Source organism: Ceratotherium simum, chromosome 32 (genome assembly GCF_057802395.1).
Source record: "Ceratotherium simum simum isolate JZ-2026a chromosome 32, ASM5780239v1, whole genome shotgun sequence".
Classification (NCBI taxonomy): Eukaryota; Metazoa; Chordata; class Mammalia; order Perissodactyla; family Rhinocerotidae; genus Ceratotherium; species Ceratotherium simum.
Window position 1 is genome coordinate 20,565,552 of NC_141931.1, and position 14,998 is coordinate 20,580,549.

The following is a 14,998-nucleotide window of genomic DNA, read 5'->3' on the forward strand; positions in this document are numbered from 1 at the left end:
AAGGCACAGAAAGAAGCAAGGAACAGATTCTGTTCTGGAGCCTCTGGAGGCAGCACAGCCCTGCTGACAGCTTGACTTTGGCCCAGTGATGCTGATTTCCAACTTCTGGCCTGCAGAACTGTGAAAGAATGAATTTCTATTGTTTTAAGCCACCAAATTTGTGATAATTTGTTACAGCAGCCTCAGGAAACTAACATACTGAAAAATTCAAGTTTAGAAGAAAAGTTTATGCAGATAGAAAATAATTTCTTAACATGACATAAAAAGATTTATAAACTCAGCTCCATTAAAATTAAGAACTTTAACAACATTGAGAATGAAAACACAAGGTACAGATTGGGAGGGGCCATTTGCAAAACAAATGTCCTACAAAGGACTCATTTCCAGAATATAGAGAGAACTCCTTCAAATTAATAAAAAAGACCAACGACTGAGAAACTTAAAAATGGGCAAAAGACTTGAACAGGCCCGTCAAAAAGAGGATCTCCAAATGACCAACAATCATACGAAAATGTACTTAATGCCATTGGTCAATTGGGGAATGCAAATTAAAATCCCAATGAGACAATGATATACCACTACACCCCTGATAATACCAAGTGTTGGTGAAGATATGGAATACCTAGAACCCTCATACACTGCTAGTAGGAGTATAAATTGGTACAACTACTTAGGAAAACTATTTGTCAGTATCTACTAAAGCTAAACATATGTATATACTATAATTCAGCAATTCTAGTCATGAATATACACACAGGATAAAGCATGCTTATGTCCACCAAAAGCCATGAACGAAAATGTACAAGAATATCCATCAACAGCAGAATGGATAAAAAATTATGGTCAATTTCTATAATGAAATAATATACAGCAATGAAAAAGAATGAACTACTACTACACTCAACAACATGAATGAATCTTGTAGACATAATGTTGAGCAAAAGAAGCCTGACACAAAAGAGTACACACTGTATGATTCCATTTACATGAAGTGATATAGTGATAGAGGCAAAACCAAGCTATGGTGATAGAGGCTAGAACTGTGGTTTCCTTGGGGGGCTATCTGCTGGGAGGGACCACAGGGAAGCCTGTTGGTGGGCTGGACATGCTCTGTATCTTAATCTGGAGGGAGGAGGGTTACATGGATGTCTACACAAGTAAAAGAAATTGAGGTGTAAACTTAAGATTATGTTCTTTACCGTATAAATTAGATCTTAAAAAAGAACATTAAAAACTTATTTTAAAGAAACAACAGAAAGGTAGTAAGGTTAATGTATCATATTTAAGATAGTCAGGAAACCAGTGTGCCATTCAAGTTTCACTAGAAAAGGGTCTTAGCAAAACTGATTTTCCTCATTTGCAAAACTGGAATATTAATCCTCACATAGCAGTTAAGAGAATTAGATAATGTATAAATATCCCTGCGATCCTATAAGAGAAGACTCATATAAATATAAGGCAATATTATTTGTGGAACACTCCAAGATCACATTTTCACTTAAGTAATCTCTTATAAATACCACCTCCTTTGCTTTAAATTACAATTGCTAAAACCCATAAAGTAAATGAAAGTGGAAACTTGAGTTAGGCCAGCAACAAACTGATAAATTGGAGCTAAAGTCGGGCTGCCTATTCTCTCCATGACCCTTCTGACCGGCGATTGTTGTAAAATTGAGAACTTAATATTTATACTTACTAAATCTTCTTGAAGGATTCCAGAATCTACTCAGTGACAGGATTTTCAATTCCAGAAACTCCAATCAAAGATTTATAAACAGCTCCAAGCCCAATAATACCATCCTACTTATCTCCTTCTTTTTGAGGGTTATTAATAAAACAATTAAAGAATCATCAGGTTGCAGGCATATCTATGTATATAACATGATTCAAACTATATAGTTCCTCTAAATCTGAGCTGTCTGATATGGTAGCCACTAGCCACTTATGGCTATCGAGCACTTGAAACTTGGCTAATCTGAATTGATTTGTCCTCTAAGTGTAAAACACACACCATTTTCAAAACTTCACACAAAAAAAAGAATGTAAAATAGCTCATTAATATTTTTATATTGATTACATGTCAAAATCATAATATTTTTAATATAGTACTGGGTTAAATAAGATATATATGACTAAAATGAATTTCAGCTGTTTCTTTTTACTTTCTTTAAATGTAGCTAATAAAAACTTTAAATTCCATACATGGCTTGCATTATATTTATATGGGACAGCAGGGCTCTAAACGAAGATGGAAATTTTCATAACGTTATTCTTCTCAGAACAGTTTTCAGAAAGAGAGTTTTAAGAATTAGGGTTATAAACACACAGATAAGGAAAATAGATTAGTGGTTACCAGAGGACAAGGTGGTGGGGGGAGGGTGAAAGGGGTAAAGGGGCACATGTGTATGGTGACGGATAAAAACTGGGCCGTTGGAGGTGAACACGATGCAGTCTATACAGAAACTGAAATATAGTGATGTACACCTGAAATTTACACAATGTTGTAAGCCAATATGACTCCAATAAAATAATTTAAAAAAAAAATGAATTAGCGTTAAGATTGCTTAAACATTTTCTGGCCAAATTACCTTTGTCAAAGATTAAAACCTATGTTTAATCTTTATAATCAACTGAATTTTAGAATGGCCATATGACATTCGGCGTACATGAAGTCACAGAATACTTGACGGGTTTCCCTTGATTTTTTTTTTTTTTTTTTTGCTGAGGAAGGCCTGCTCTGAGCTAACATCTATTGCCGATCCTTCTCCTTTTTTTTCCCCCCCAAAGCCCCAGTAGACAGTTGTATGTCATAGTTGCACATCCTTCTAGTTGCTGTATGTGGGATGCAGCCTCAGCATGGCCGGAGAAGCAGTGCGTCAGTGCGCACCCGGGATCCTAACCCGGGCCACCAGTAGCGGAGCACACGCACTTAACCGCTAAGCCATGGAGCCGGCCCCTCCCCTGAGTTTTGATACTATGTAAACCTGCAGTTCTAAAACCTTCAGCTGCTTTCAACTATGGAGGCAGAGAAATGACCTTAGCAGATCTCCCAGAGGACTTTCCAGGACACAACACAAAAGCTGCATTCAATTAACCAAAAACAATACTGCCATGACTGAATCGTGTCCCCTCAAAACTCAGGTTGATGCCCCAACCCCCAATGTGATGGCAATTAGAGGTGGGGACTTCGGGAGGTACTTAGGGTTAGATGAGGTCATGAGGATGGGGCACTGATGATGGGATTAGTGTCCTCACAAGAAAAGGAACAGACCAGAGCTCTCTTTTTCTCCATCATGTGAGGACACTGTGAGAAGCCAGCCAGGAACTGACCCTGTCAGACCTTTACCTGGCACTTCTAGCCTTCAGAACTAAGAGAAAATAAATTTCTATTGTCTAAGCCACCTGGTCTATTGTATTTTGTTATGGCAGTTCAAGCAACTAATACTGATACTTACCACTTAAAGCAATCTCCTTTTTATTAAATATCATAATTAATCTTTACTTAATGCTGATTATGAGAATACACATTTTTGTTATATAAAGGCATGGTGATTTGCACAATGTGGAGAATAAATAAATATTTGTTGATTTTCTCTATGTTAATAGGACAGCCCTGACCTATGGCCTCTGTGGACCAATTCGCTCATAGACCATCTTTGCTGAGCCAGGACAAAGGGTCAAAGAAAATAATTATTATTTAAAAACATTATTACTTTCAAATATTTTCTTTTTAGCTATATCAAAAATATTTTCTTCAGTAAATGGAATTCATATTCCCACTTGAACTGAAAATGCTAAGTTGTTAATATCTCCCCTAGGGATCTGCTTCTTGGTATGGCACCTTCAATGATTTCAGCATAGTTTAAGCATAATAAAATCTCATTTTATGCTCCAAGGTATGAACGATGCTAAATGTTCCTCAATTGGTATAGTACTAGCCTTGTGGCTTTTGGAATAACATTTGAAAAGGCATTACAAAACGAAAAAAAGGGTCCCAGCACCGGGAACAAAATATTAAGTTTTGCTTTTTTAAAAACATTCAAAACATCTTTGGGTTTTTAACTGCTTGGTTTTAAAGAAAGAAAGAGGAAAAATAATGGAAGAAAACCAAACAGGGTAGTGATTTAATCCCTGTTATCATGTTAATCCCTTCTGCCACCTTTTAGAGCGCCAAGGGGTCTAAGAGCACCAAGAAATCTATACAAAATTTTGTTTGTTCTATACGTATTTTATGGGAATAGGGTCCAGAGCTTTGAACATAATCTTTGACCAAAAAGATTTAAGAAACCCTTGTTTAAGGGTCTGCATTAGCGAAATGAATGAACAGTTCTCCCTCCAACCTGGCCAGGTATACCCAGCCTCCTCACTTCCTGCAGCCCACCTAAGACCTCAGGATGCATACCAGGCCCTGCTTCCACTATTTGGTGGTTACCTGGTTCCTTGATTTTGTTTCTGGGTGTGTGTACGTTTATGCTAGTTGCCTCCAACTTCCCTCTTCCTCTGTACCTCCCTGTTAAATAAGAGTGGACCCTGACTGGCTGTCTCATTTGAGTGACACGCACTGTGTAACATCACATTTATCAACATACCCTTTTCCCTTAATCCTCTCACTCTTTTGGGGCCACCTGAATTTGCCACAGTGCTGGATGGGCTGTCCGTATTTTGGTCTAGAGATGATCAGTCTGGCGGCGGTTGTTTTCAGCAGATCACACTCCTGTACTGCCCTGCCTAGGTGGTGTCAAATTCTCTTCCATTCCACACTCTCAAGATGTTGTGAGAAAGAAATGGTGTGCTCTTAGCTCCCTAGAAAAGAATATTATATAAAACTAATAAAGCCTTCCTGTTTATGCCAATTATTTTGGCATTACTACATCAAGTGGCAGAGTCCCCTGTACCTGCCTTATTTTTTCCGTAAAAGTCAGCAGAGCGATCAAGCACCCTCTGACGTCGCACCCCTCACCCTTTGCACCCTCTCCAAGCCCCACATTCCAAGTTCTCTCCTTGAATATAACTCCGGATCTTCCTACAACCCTCCTCGTGTTTGGGTATAGCAGCTCACTCTTCTGTACTCTTCTCACCAGGAAATTCTAACATCTCTTCGTTTCCTTGCAGAGCGCAGATGGGTAAGTTGTATTTTTTTCCCCTAAAACTTGCCTAAAACCAGTGAGTCCGGCCCGTCGACACCCCGAATCTTAAGGCAAGGAGTGGGCTGGCCAGGAGGGTCCCCGACACCCAGGACTATTTATAACAAGATCGGCCCCAGGAAGCGGCAGGGAGACGCAGGCGAGCTCAGGGCCGAGAGCCGGGCCCCCCGGGAAGCAGCGCCCCGAGTCCCCGGCCCCCGCGGCGCCAGCGGCAGGACCCCCGCGCCGGGCAGGGCCCGGGGTCCCCAGGGGGCAGGCCGGCCGGCCGGGCCGAGGGCGCTGCGCCGCGGCCTCCGGCTCGTCCTCCGGGCGCCGCGCGGCCAGGCCGGTGGGTGGCGGCGGCCCGGGCCCCCGGGGACGGCGGCGGCCGCGCTCCGCCAGCAGGTGGCCCCGGGGTCCCGGCGGCGCCGCCCCTCGCGGCGCCCCTCCTCCCGCGGGGCGGTCAGCGCCCCGACCCGGCTCGCACCCGCCGCCGCCGCCGCCGCCGCCGCCGCCGCCGCCGCCGCCGCCGCCGCCGCCGCCGCCGCCGCCCTCGGCCCGCCCGCCCGCCGCGTCCCCGGGGCCGCGCTCGCCGCCGCCGCCGCGTCCGGAGCTGCGCCCAGGGCGCCGGCAGCCCGGCCCGCCGCGCCCTCCCCGCCCCCCACTCGCTCCCCAACGGAAAGTTCGGCTCCGGCTGCGTCTTCAAAGAAGCCGGGCATGAGCGGGGGTCGGGGGGCGCGCTGAGGGCGCGGGAGGGGGGCCGCTTCTCCCGGGAGGGCGCCTCCTGCCGAGCCCCGCGCGCCGCAGCCCCCGAGGGGCTTCGAGGTGGTTTTTCCCTTTCCTCCGCCTCCCCCCTGCGGATTCCAGACACGGACCTTGGTCCTGGCGCTCCCGCTGCCGGGTGACAAGAGCCAGCGCCGCCGCCGCCGCCTCGGCCGCCGCTCGCTCCGGCCGCCCCCGCCGCAGCCCCGGCCGCCCGCTCCTGCCCGCACCATGGAGTTCTCGGAGAGGAAGCGAAGCAGGAAATCGCAGAGCTTCAAACTGGTGAGCCGAGGTAAGCGGCGCCCGGGGCCGGGCCGGCCGGGCGGGGGGCGTGCGGCCGGCGGGGAAGGACTTGGCGCCGCGTAAACATCCCCGCGCCCGGCCGCGCGCCCCCGCCGGGGGTCTGGCTTCCTTCCCGAGGGGGCTGCGGCCGCACACGCGGGCGGCGGGGAAAGTTGTGCGGGGGGAGAGGCAGGATGTTATTCCGCGTAAACAAGTCGGAGGGCACATCAGGAAATTAGCAAACAATGACACTTGGGGAGCCGAGAGGCTTCTTCGGTATTCCGCTCCTGTAGCTAGGTTGGGGGGTGGGGGAGGTCTGCCTTTCCATCAGGCTGTGCGGACACGAATCCCGACCAATGGTTGTGGGGTTTTATTTTCCCCCAAAGAGAAGGAAAAAAGGTGGTGGTTCTTTTAAGAACGAGAAAGAAGCTCATTAGGTGTACAAACCTAAATGAGAATTGTTGACATCCAGCATCTTTTCTAGATACGTTAGTTGGGTTGGAAGGGTGTTGTAGAACAGATCACTTATCAGCCAGACAAGTATCATTAAGACAAAAAAAACCCCGCCGGTTACTGACGATTTAACAGGTGTACACCACAGTCTTTGGGGCTTGGGTTTATTTTCTCAGGGGAGGGGCAAGTTGAATAGTCTTGTCCGTGTTCAGTTACTTGTTAGAGTCTTTATTTTCCTGATTTGACTTTTTAAAAAAGGATGAGCACTTAAGAGCAGGCGTAAAAATAATGTCTATCAAAATGCATTGTGTCACCTTAAATTGGAGGGAGGTGACTTTTTTTCATCGTCATGTCACAAGTCTTAATATTGAGGTTAGAACCTGTTTAAATATCTTCTTTGAATCAACTTGAGGTCAAAACCCAACCAGAGAAGCTATCCTCTTTTCCTCTGTTTTATCTAGCATTGGCATCAGAGTAGAGAGCAAGGCGATTGTTTTAACAACCTGGAGAAGTCACATGTAAGCTGATGAAAATTAGAGAGCAACTGCAAGTAATAGAGCTTTTCAAGATAAGCTGGGCTAACGATGATGTAGCTTCAATATAGCTTGCTTTTGGTTAGTCTGAAAATGGTCTGATTGTAGACATTTTGAAGATCCACTCATATCTGTTTCCCCTGATTTCGTTTGGATACTTTTTAATGAAAGAGGCCTGAAATAGTTTTATGTATTCAAAATATTTGGCTCCTCCCTTTATGTACATTTTTTCTAGTAGTGTTGATTACAGTCATTTGTACTTTAAAAGTCTCTCCATATGTGACTAGCCTGTTGGTCTATCTGATTCATTCAACAATGTAGGCTGCTTTCTTGTTTATCACCTCAGGGCACTTACTACTTTATCTTAAAAGTGAGAGTCCTTTTGTAGACCTCATCCTGTGAGGTCCAAGGCCAAAAAAAAGGGAAGAGCTGTTAAGAAGGTTTTCTTACCTAGATGATCCTACTTTTTAGAAATAGACAATTGCCCAAGTACAGTCGCCTCTATAGAGAAGCTTGGGAAATATTGTATTTTAAAGTTTGACTGACATAGCAATTTTTTTCTTTTTCCTTTTTTCTTTTTTTTTTTAAATTATGAGTCTGCTTCTCTCTGCTCTGCAGGTGCATTTTTAGAAAATAAATTATTGTATATTAAAGTGCAGTAGCTGACTGCAAAAGATTCACTTGTGTGAAAGATGAGAATCTTGCTTTCTTATCCAAATTATACTATTTTTGAAATAACAAATCAGTATTTTCATATGTGTTTGCCTGCAAGCTGCTTAAAGGCTGGGATTTTTCTGGGTAAACTGAGAAAACTGAGAGCATTGAGTAACTCTAAAGCATACTATTGATGTACTCATGAAAATGGGCTGTAGAGATAAATTTGGAATCCTCCCCTGGCCTATGATTGGGTAAGATTTTTCTTTTCCTTATAAACAGACTTGTCATTTGAAGGAAAAGAAGCCTAGTAATTGGCATCTGTGGGTCAAATTTACTGTAAAAACTGTGTGACCAAGCAAAGCTGTTTTCTAAAGTTAAAGTAATATCTCAAGTTTGTATACGTCTTCGGAGTAAGCAAAGTTTTAGGAGTTATTAGTGACTACAAATTCTGTGATTAACCGAAAATTCTTGAAAATTCTATTTATAAATTGAAAGTTGTATTTATAAATTATAGATTATACATACTATATATAATGAGACTCTAGTCTTTATTGCTTATTCATATCTCGCAGGTCATTAGAATCTAATTTTTGGTTGTTTTCTCATCCCAGATTATCACCATGAGGTGTATAAGAGCTCAGAATTCAGCAACGATGTTAATGGGGAGGCCAAAGAGACACAACCCATTTTTTTAGGTAGGTTCTTGTGTCAATTAATTTCTCAGCAAAACAGTGTGGCTATTTGCAATTAGGGGGAAAAAAAACGATTGGGCCAGAATGGGAAACGTCTGCCATTGCTAAATGTATGACATTCTTTTCAAGACCTTTTATTTTACAGATTGCCAATATATCCCTTATTAACATTGCTAAAAGTTGTAATTTCAGACATAAATGTTTATTAGTGTCTACACACAGTGCTAATTATCACTCACTCCCAGAGCCAGATGCTGACTGTGCAGTTTTGACGCTCAGCGCTCACCCCATTTACATTGCATATTCGCTGGCATGCTTCACTGGCAATAGTTTGTGTAATTGGGGTATTACATCTTTGACATCTGGATAACAGAAATTCAATTTCCAGGAAGCCGCTATTTGTTTGGTTTTGCTTCTGCCTTGGGTGGGATAGAGGATTAATATGCTGTCTTATTATAATGTCCCTTCACCTCTGTGGCCTGGTTGCTAATCCTGCCATGACAAAATTAAATTAAATCTACAGTCCAAAAGCATAAGGAAAATGAAAGTGTGATTGTCCACCTAACCACCTCTTGACAGTACCGGTTATCATAAAGCAGCTCCTCACTTTGCTGGCGTTGTGTTCGTTTCACACCAACACTTGTGGTCAGAGAGTAAAGCCGTGCTTTGCTCTTACCGTCCTCATTCCCAGCTCACCTCAGGGCCAAGCAGAGCAAAAGCAGCATCTTTGAGACCTTCTGACGCGTGTAGCTGTGTGACGGACAAGTAGGTAGCCAAAAACGTTGGCACTCTTTCCACATGTAGTTTTTGGTACAAATACCTTACCTGAAGCCTCTTGCATGTGCAGTGGTTATTTGCAGACTGTGAGCCAAAAATTAAACGACTTAGGATTTTGCCACAAAGAGTGCAGTACCCATGAAGTTGGTGTGGAGAGTAAATGGTGGCATTTGGCTTCAACCTCGCCTGTCCTGAGCACCTGCAACCCGTGGTTGTAGGGTGAGGGCTGGGTGCTGTACAACAGGCAGCAGAAAATGGGAGACAGCCAGGGCAAGAGTGATTACAAGCAAAGGGCAGAATTGCCATTTCCCTGGGGAGCCGATCGGGCTTAGGGAAGCAGGGTTTCTGCTCAGACCCAGCGTGAGGACTACTGCAAATTAAAGTAAGTGAACACTGAAGGTGTAGTGTTTCTCCAGGGTCTCTCTTTTTTGGTTTGAGGAAGAGAAAGGGTGGGTTGCAAAAGACTGAGAAGTCAAACAGATACTTAATGGAAGTAAAACAGAAGGGAAATAGCATTTCCTTTTTTTTTTTTTTTTTTACGTGAGGAAGATCAGCCCTGAGCTAACATCCATGCCAATCCTCCTCTTTTTGCTGAGGAAGACCGGCCATGAGCTAACATCTATTGCCAATCCTCCTCCTTTTTTTCCCTTTTTCTCCCCGAAGCCCCAGTAGATAGTTGTATGTCATAGTTGCACATCTTGCTAGTTGCTGTATGTGGGACGCGGCCTCAGCGTGGCCGGAAAAGCGGTGCTTCAGTGCGAGCCTGGGATCCGAACCCGGGCCACCAGCATCAGAGCACGCGCACTTAACTGCCAAGCCGCGGGACTGGCCCCGGAAGTAGCATTTCTTACACAAGTGATCACTGAAGGCACATGGATCTTTCCAAGGAGGGAGAATATTACTGAGGCCAGCACTACTCAGCACCAAGAGAACTAAAAACCAGAAGGTTAGTAGTCAAGCGAAATGCTGTGACCAGAAGGAGAATATTCTTGGATTGTGCTCTTCTCAGTTCCTCAAACTTAATAAGTTGGGATTCTGTATTTTCGGTTCCCTAAACGTGATCGGTTGGAATTCTGTATCTAAGTACCACTCAATTTAGCCATTTGAAATGAAGAGTTTGCCTTTTAGTAGAAAATTTGCATTTATCATAAAATGGAACATCATGTCCCTGGTTTAGTTATTCTTCAATGAAGCAGGCTTTTCCCCCCTTTGTGCTGTGTAATTGGAAAATGGTAAGGACGCTATCCAGTCAGTTAATTCTGGGTGTGGGAGAGTGGAAGATGAAGGAAAGGAGATGCAAGTGCTCAGAATTCAGTAAAATGGAAACCCTTGAGGGGCAGACATTACTGCTTTCCCTTTTCCTAGCCCGAGTCCAGGAAGGTAAGAGAACATAGTGAAAGACCAAGTATTGAGAGAAGCTTTCCAAGTTCTTGGTCAAGAAGGCTTAGACATGCGGAGACAAAAGATTGAAAGTGTGCCTGGGTCACTTCTCAATCTTTTGCTCTTTCTGGGGAAAGTGTGATATGGTTCCCAAAGAATATTTTTATTTTGTGATCTCTAGGTCAATTTTAAAAAAGCGGACGAACATATGATTACACAAACGTAGTTGCTAGAACAATGGAGAATAGTGACTGATAGCATATGGAATTAAGAATTTTGTTGTTGACGCTGTTATAAAACGGACATTTTTCGGTTTATAGTTACTATTCTCAAAACATAGATTTAAATCATGTTTGTTTTGAAAATTGCTAGAGTCTATCCATAATATTAGTCATTATGGTGTAGAATTCTGTGTGAGGTTTACGACATCCAAAGGAGTTTGTTGGCAAAATACCAGAAGAATTGTTTCACCAGAAGAATTGTTGCACGTGTTACTAAAACACGGCCCCCAGGATATTGTATAGGATTTTCTGTGTTCAGACATATGTGTTATCTTTGATACTATCTGCACCTATAAGATTAAAGTTCGTGTCTTGGGGAAAGAGAGTGCTCCAGAATTTGGCAGAGGTTCCCACATGAAATCTATTTCTCTGGGGTATTTTTAGGCTGTTGAATAACGGAGAGCATGCACCATGGTAGGATAGCTTGGTAGTGTGAATGGCGTGGCTGAGAGCTTTGGGAGTTACTCACACATCGTTAATGTGATAGTAGGGTCAGAAGAGTTACTTTATCCCGTGGACATTGACTTTGTCAAGCTGGCTGTGATGGGCTATGGTAAGATTTGAGCACTGTTTGGAGAAAAAGCTTAATTCATTTTAATCAAGTCAACAGGTGTTTTTTGAGAAAATGCTATGAACTCAGCACTTTTCAGAATGAGTGGGGTTGGGGGGTAACCAAAGAAATGGAGAGGACAGGGATCCTGTTCTCACGGATTAAATCCGATTAGGGAGATAGCACAAATGCAGGACACAGTTAAGGAGCAGTTTTCAGCAATCAGAACAGCCACAGTGATTGAGCGCTTACTGTGTGCACAGCATTGAGTTGAGTACCTGACGTGAATTATCTCCTTTACTTCTCACAGCCACTCTGTAAGAGTCGTTTTCATCCCCGCTTTGTAGATGAGACTTAGAGATGTTAGGTAGCTTGCCAGAGGGCTCTCAAGTAGCAGATGTCATAGCTAGGATCCCAGTGCACGTCCACCCAAGCTGTAAACACCCCACTGTACCGCCCCCTCTGGGTGAATGATAATTAAAGGACAAATGTGAACCATTAGGGCAATGAGCAAAAGCAGAGTTGGAAGGGAAGGATCAAATTTAGAGTAGGGTGGAGAGCTCTGGAAAAGCTGGACCTTGAACGAGGGGAAGATGTATAGATAGGCAGAGGGGAGTTGGAGAAGATTCCAGGTGGGGGGGGGTGCTGTGAGCCACACACAGGGATGGGCATCATTGTAATCCGACTTGAAGTGTGGGTTGCCCTTTATAGTTTAGAAAGTGCTTTCATATCTATCATCTTATGATTTTTACAGTATACCTGTGAGCAGTTAGTGTGGATGTTATTTTCCCATTACCCAGGGGAGGAAACTAGAAACTAAAGCTCAGAGTTAAGTGGCTTGCTCATAGATAGCAAAACCTGGAGTAAACTCACATCTCCTGTCCAGAGATCTTTTCCCCCTACCACGTTGAGCCAGGCAAATTCAAGGATCACCAAAGAGACCTTAGCTGGTAGCAGGGCACATTGAGGAAGTATTTTAATGAGACAATTAATTTATTATTCATAACAATAATACACACATTTAATAAAATCTCTTTTTATACACTGGATTTTGTTTTATATTTACTATTATAGTATGTAAATTTGAAACATGTCTATATTTTAGGCATTCAGTCTCATTTATTTATTCGTTCAACAAATATTTATTGAGCTCCAATTATGCGCCAGGCCCTGTTCTAGTAGTTCTTCTTAATATTCAATTCAGTTATACAACTTTGAGAAGATGAAACACAGGGTGTGGTAGCCATGCCAATTGAGCAGAATCGAGATCTCTGAATTTTTGAATCTCTTTTCAGTGGCTTTCTTGATGACAGCTACTCCCACCAGGGTCCCCAGAATCTACTCCAAGATGACACAAAAAATTCCTACCCACTTTTCCAGGTTAGGGAGTTAGCCCCTAACCACTGTGTACTTCCCCTCCCTGGAGAAGTGGGCGGGTCCGTGTGTGAAATGGGAGGGCTCCTTACCTGGAGTCCAGTGGCCTGGGTTCTTGTTTGGTCTCGAAGGGATAGGGAGCTGGGCCCTCCTCCTAATAGGGGTTTCACGGTCCCTGTGGCTGAGGTTCCAAGAGTGAGAAGCAACCTCAAATCAAATGAAGGTCCAAGAGGGCCTGAATGTCTCTTGGGGTTAGGAATGTGGCCGATAATAGGTGTCATTTGTGGAGAGCTTGCTGTGTGCCATCACTATGCTAAGAACTTTGTATATGTTATCCCATTAATTGTCCCAAGAAAGGTATTATTATTTCCACTCTATGGATAAGGAATTTGAGGAGTTCACAAGGTAACTCAGTGACAGAACCAGGATAAAACCAAGGTCTTCTGTCTCCAAAGCCATGCTTTGTTCCAGTGACTTCCATGTGGAACCCCAATATGTACAACAGGTAAGGGGGGAGCAGGGCTGCTGGAAGCAGGTGGAGGACACCCTGAGCGCCTTGGACCACGTCCCACATTCCTCTCCTCCACCCCCCCCCCCCACCTCCAGTGGCCTCTGCAGAACTCAGGGTGCCCTTATCACGAGGTAAAAACCTCTGCGCTGGATGGTTTCTGAGGTTTCCTACAGCACTAAAAGTATATCTGGTTATACAAAAATGGCTTCAAAAACAATTGCAAGCAAACTCAGAGTTCAGAGAGCCTCTTGAGGAAACTTAAGCCCTGATGGCGTCTTTGAATATAAGTGCACATGTTAATGTGTTTCTGTAACTATTGATGCAGTCTTAGTCATTCTTAGATGTTACTTATTGCCTAAAGTTTGGGAGGCATTTGCAATTAGGCCTGTCTCCTACTTTCATTAATCATTTCGTTAATATCACAGCTACCCTGTGAGATAGGTGTTATGTCTGTTATACAGAAGTGAAGCTGGGCTCAGAAATGAAAGTGATTTGCCCAAGGTCACACAGTAGTTGGTAGTCTACTACCATTTTAAATTGGGTATTTTGACTGTGTCAGAGCTGCCTGCAGTCCTTGCCCCACCCCTCGCATTCTACCTGCACGGGCTGATCTTAGCATGTAACTCCCCATCCTCTCCCTAGCAAAGTAGGACTTCAGGTATGAAAGTGGGCGTGGCGGGCGGAAGGAAGGGTGGGCAAAGCTTCCTGCTGGGGAAGCCCAGGACCCATTGTTTGGGAAGAAAGGAACCAAGGTTTGTTTAATATCTGCTGTATGCCGGGCACTTCCCATACGGTATCTCATTTAACCCTCACACCAATTCTGAGAGGGGATTGTTATTTCCATTTTTAGATGAAAAAAATGGGCCTTTGGAAACCTCAATTTGCCTGAGGTGCTATGTCTCATAGAGGGGAGCCTCCCACATTCTCTCTGCTTTGCCTGTAGCCTCAGAGGAAGCAGGCTCCTCCCCGCCCCTGCTGTTTGCTGACTTCCTAGCTCACCTTTCTAGCCTCTCTCTCCCCCCTTCCTGAAAGCATTTACTGGTGTCACTCTGGTCTCTCTTCATGCCTCTCTAGAGCACCTTTCCCATTCTCTTCTTTGTTCCTTTCCCCATCTTATTTTCTAGATACCTGTCTCCTCCATGTCTTATCCCATTTCCAGACTCCATCTCTTACAATCCTGTCTCTCCTATCGGTTTTCAAAGCTCAGTTCAAATATTACCCAGGCCTGGAAGCCTTTTCAGTTTATATAGCATAGTAGAGAGAACTCAGTTTTAGTGTCAGAAAACCATGGTATAAATCTCAGGTTAACACTTCATAACACCTTGGACAAAACTCGAGAGTTTTCTTTATCTTCTATAATAAATAGTAATGTTGGCCCTAACCCCTCATTAGGTTCCCCTACAGCGAATAGGAAGTCCTGTGTGGTGAAACACTCTTTCAAACTAGAAAACACTTTATTCTTATTTTTCTCATCCCTTCTCCCTTCTCCTTCCGAATTAGAAGCTATCTTTTCTTCTGGACACCTTAGCACTAAATAATAACACTACTCTTTTATGGCGCTTACCATGGGCTGCCTAATATTTACTTATTTTTGTACATGGCTTTATTGTGCTCCACGTCACC

The 14,998-nt window shown here is 43.8% G+C and overlaps 2 protein-coding genes across 5 annotated transcripts in view; one reads left to right on the plus strand and one right to left on the minus strand.

Moving 5' to 3' along the window:
* The window catches only part of PRPF18 (pre-mRNA processing factor 18), a 96,305-nt gene extending 90,134 nt beyond the window's left edge, over window positions 1-6,171 (minus strand). The window contains exon 1 of one of the 3 annotated variants that reach the window (XM_087420820.1): window positions 5,999-6,171. In XM_087420820.1, the coding sequence (XP_087276946.1) occupies window positions 5,999-6,118 (120 nt within the window). In that variant the 5' untranslated portion in view covers window positions 6,119-6,171. The remainder of the gene's footprint in view (window positions 1-5,998) is intronic. The other 2 variants (XM_087420819.1, XM_087420818.1) reach the window with 2 other exon arrangements.
* The window catches only part of BEND7 (BEN domain containing 7), an 80,692-nt gene continuing 71,432 nt past the window's right edge, over window positions 5,739-14,998 (plus strand). For both annotated transcript variants that reach the window (XM_014783656.2, XM_087420817.1), the window contains exons 1-2: window positions 5,739-6,177; window positions 8,422-8,505. In XM_014783656.2, coding sequence (XP_014639142.2) covers window positions 6,117-6,177; window positions 8,422-8,505 — 145 coding nt within the window. In that variant the 5' untranslated portion in view covers window positions 5,739-6,116. The remainder of the gene's footprint in view (window positions 6,178-8,421; window positions 8,506-14,998) is intronic.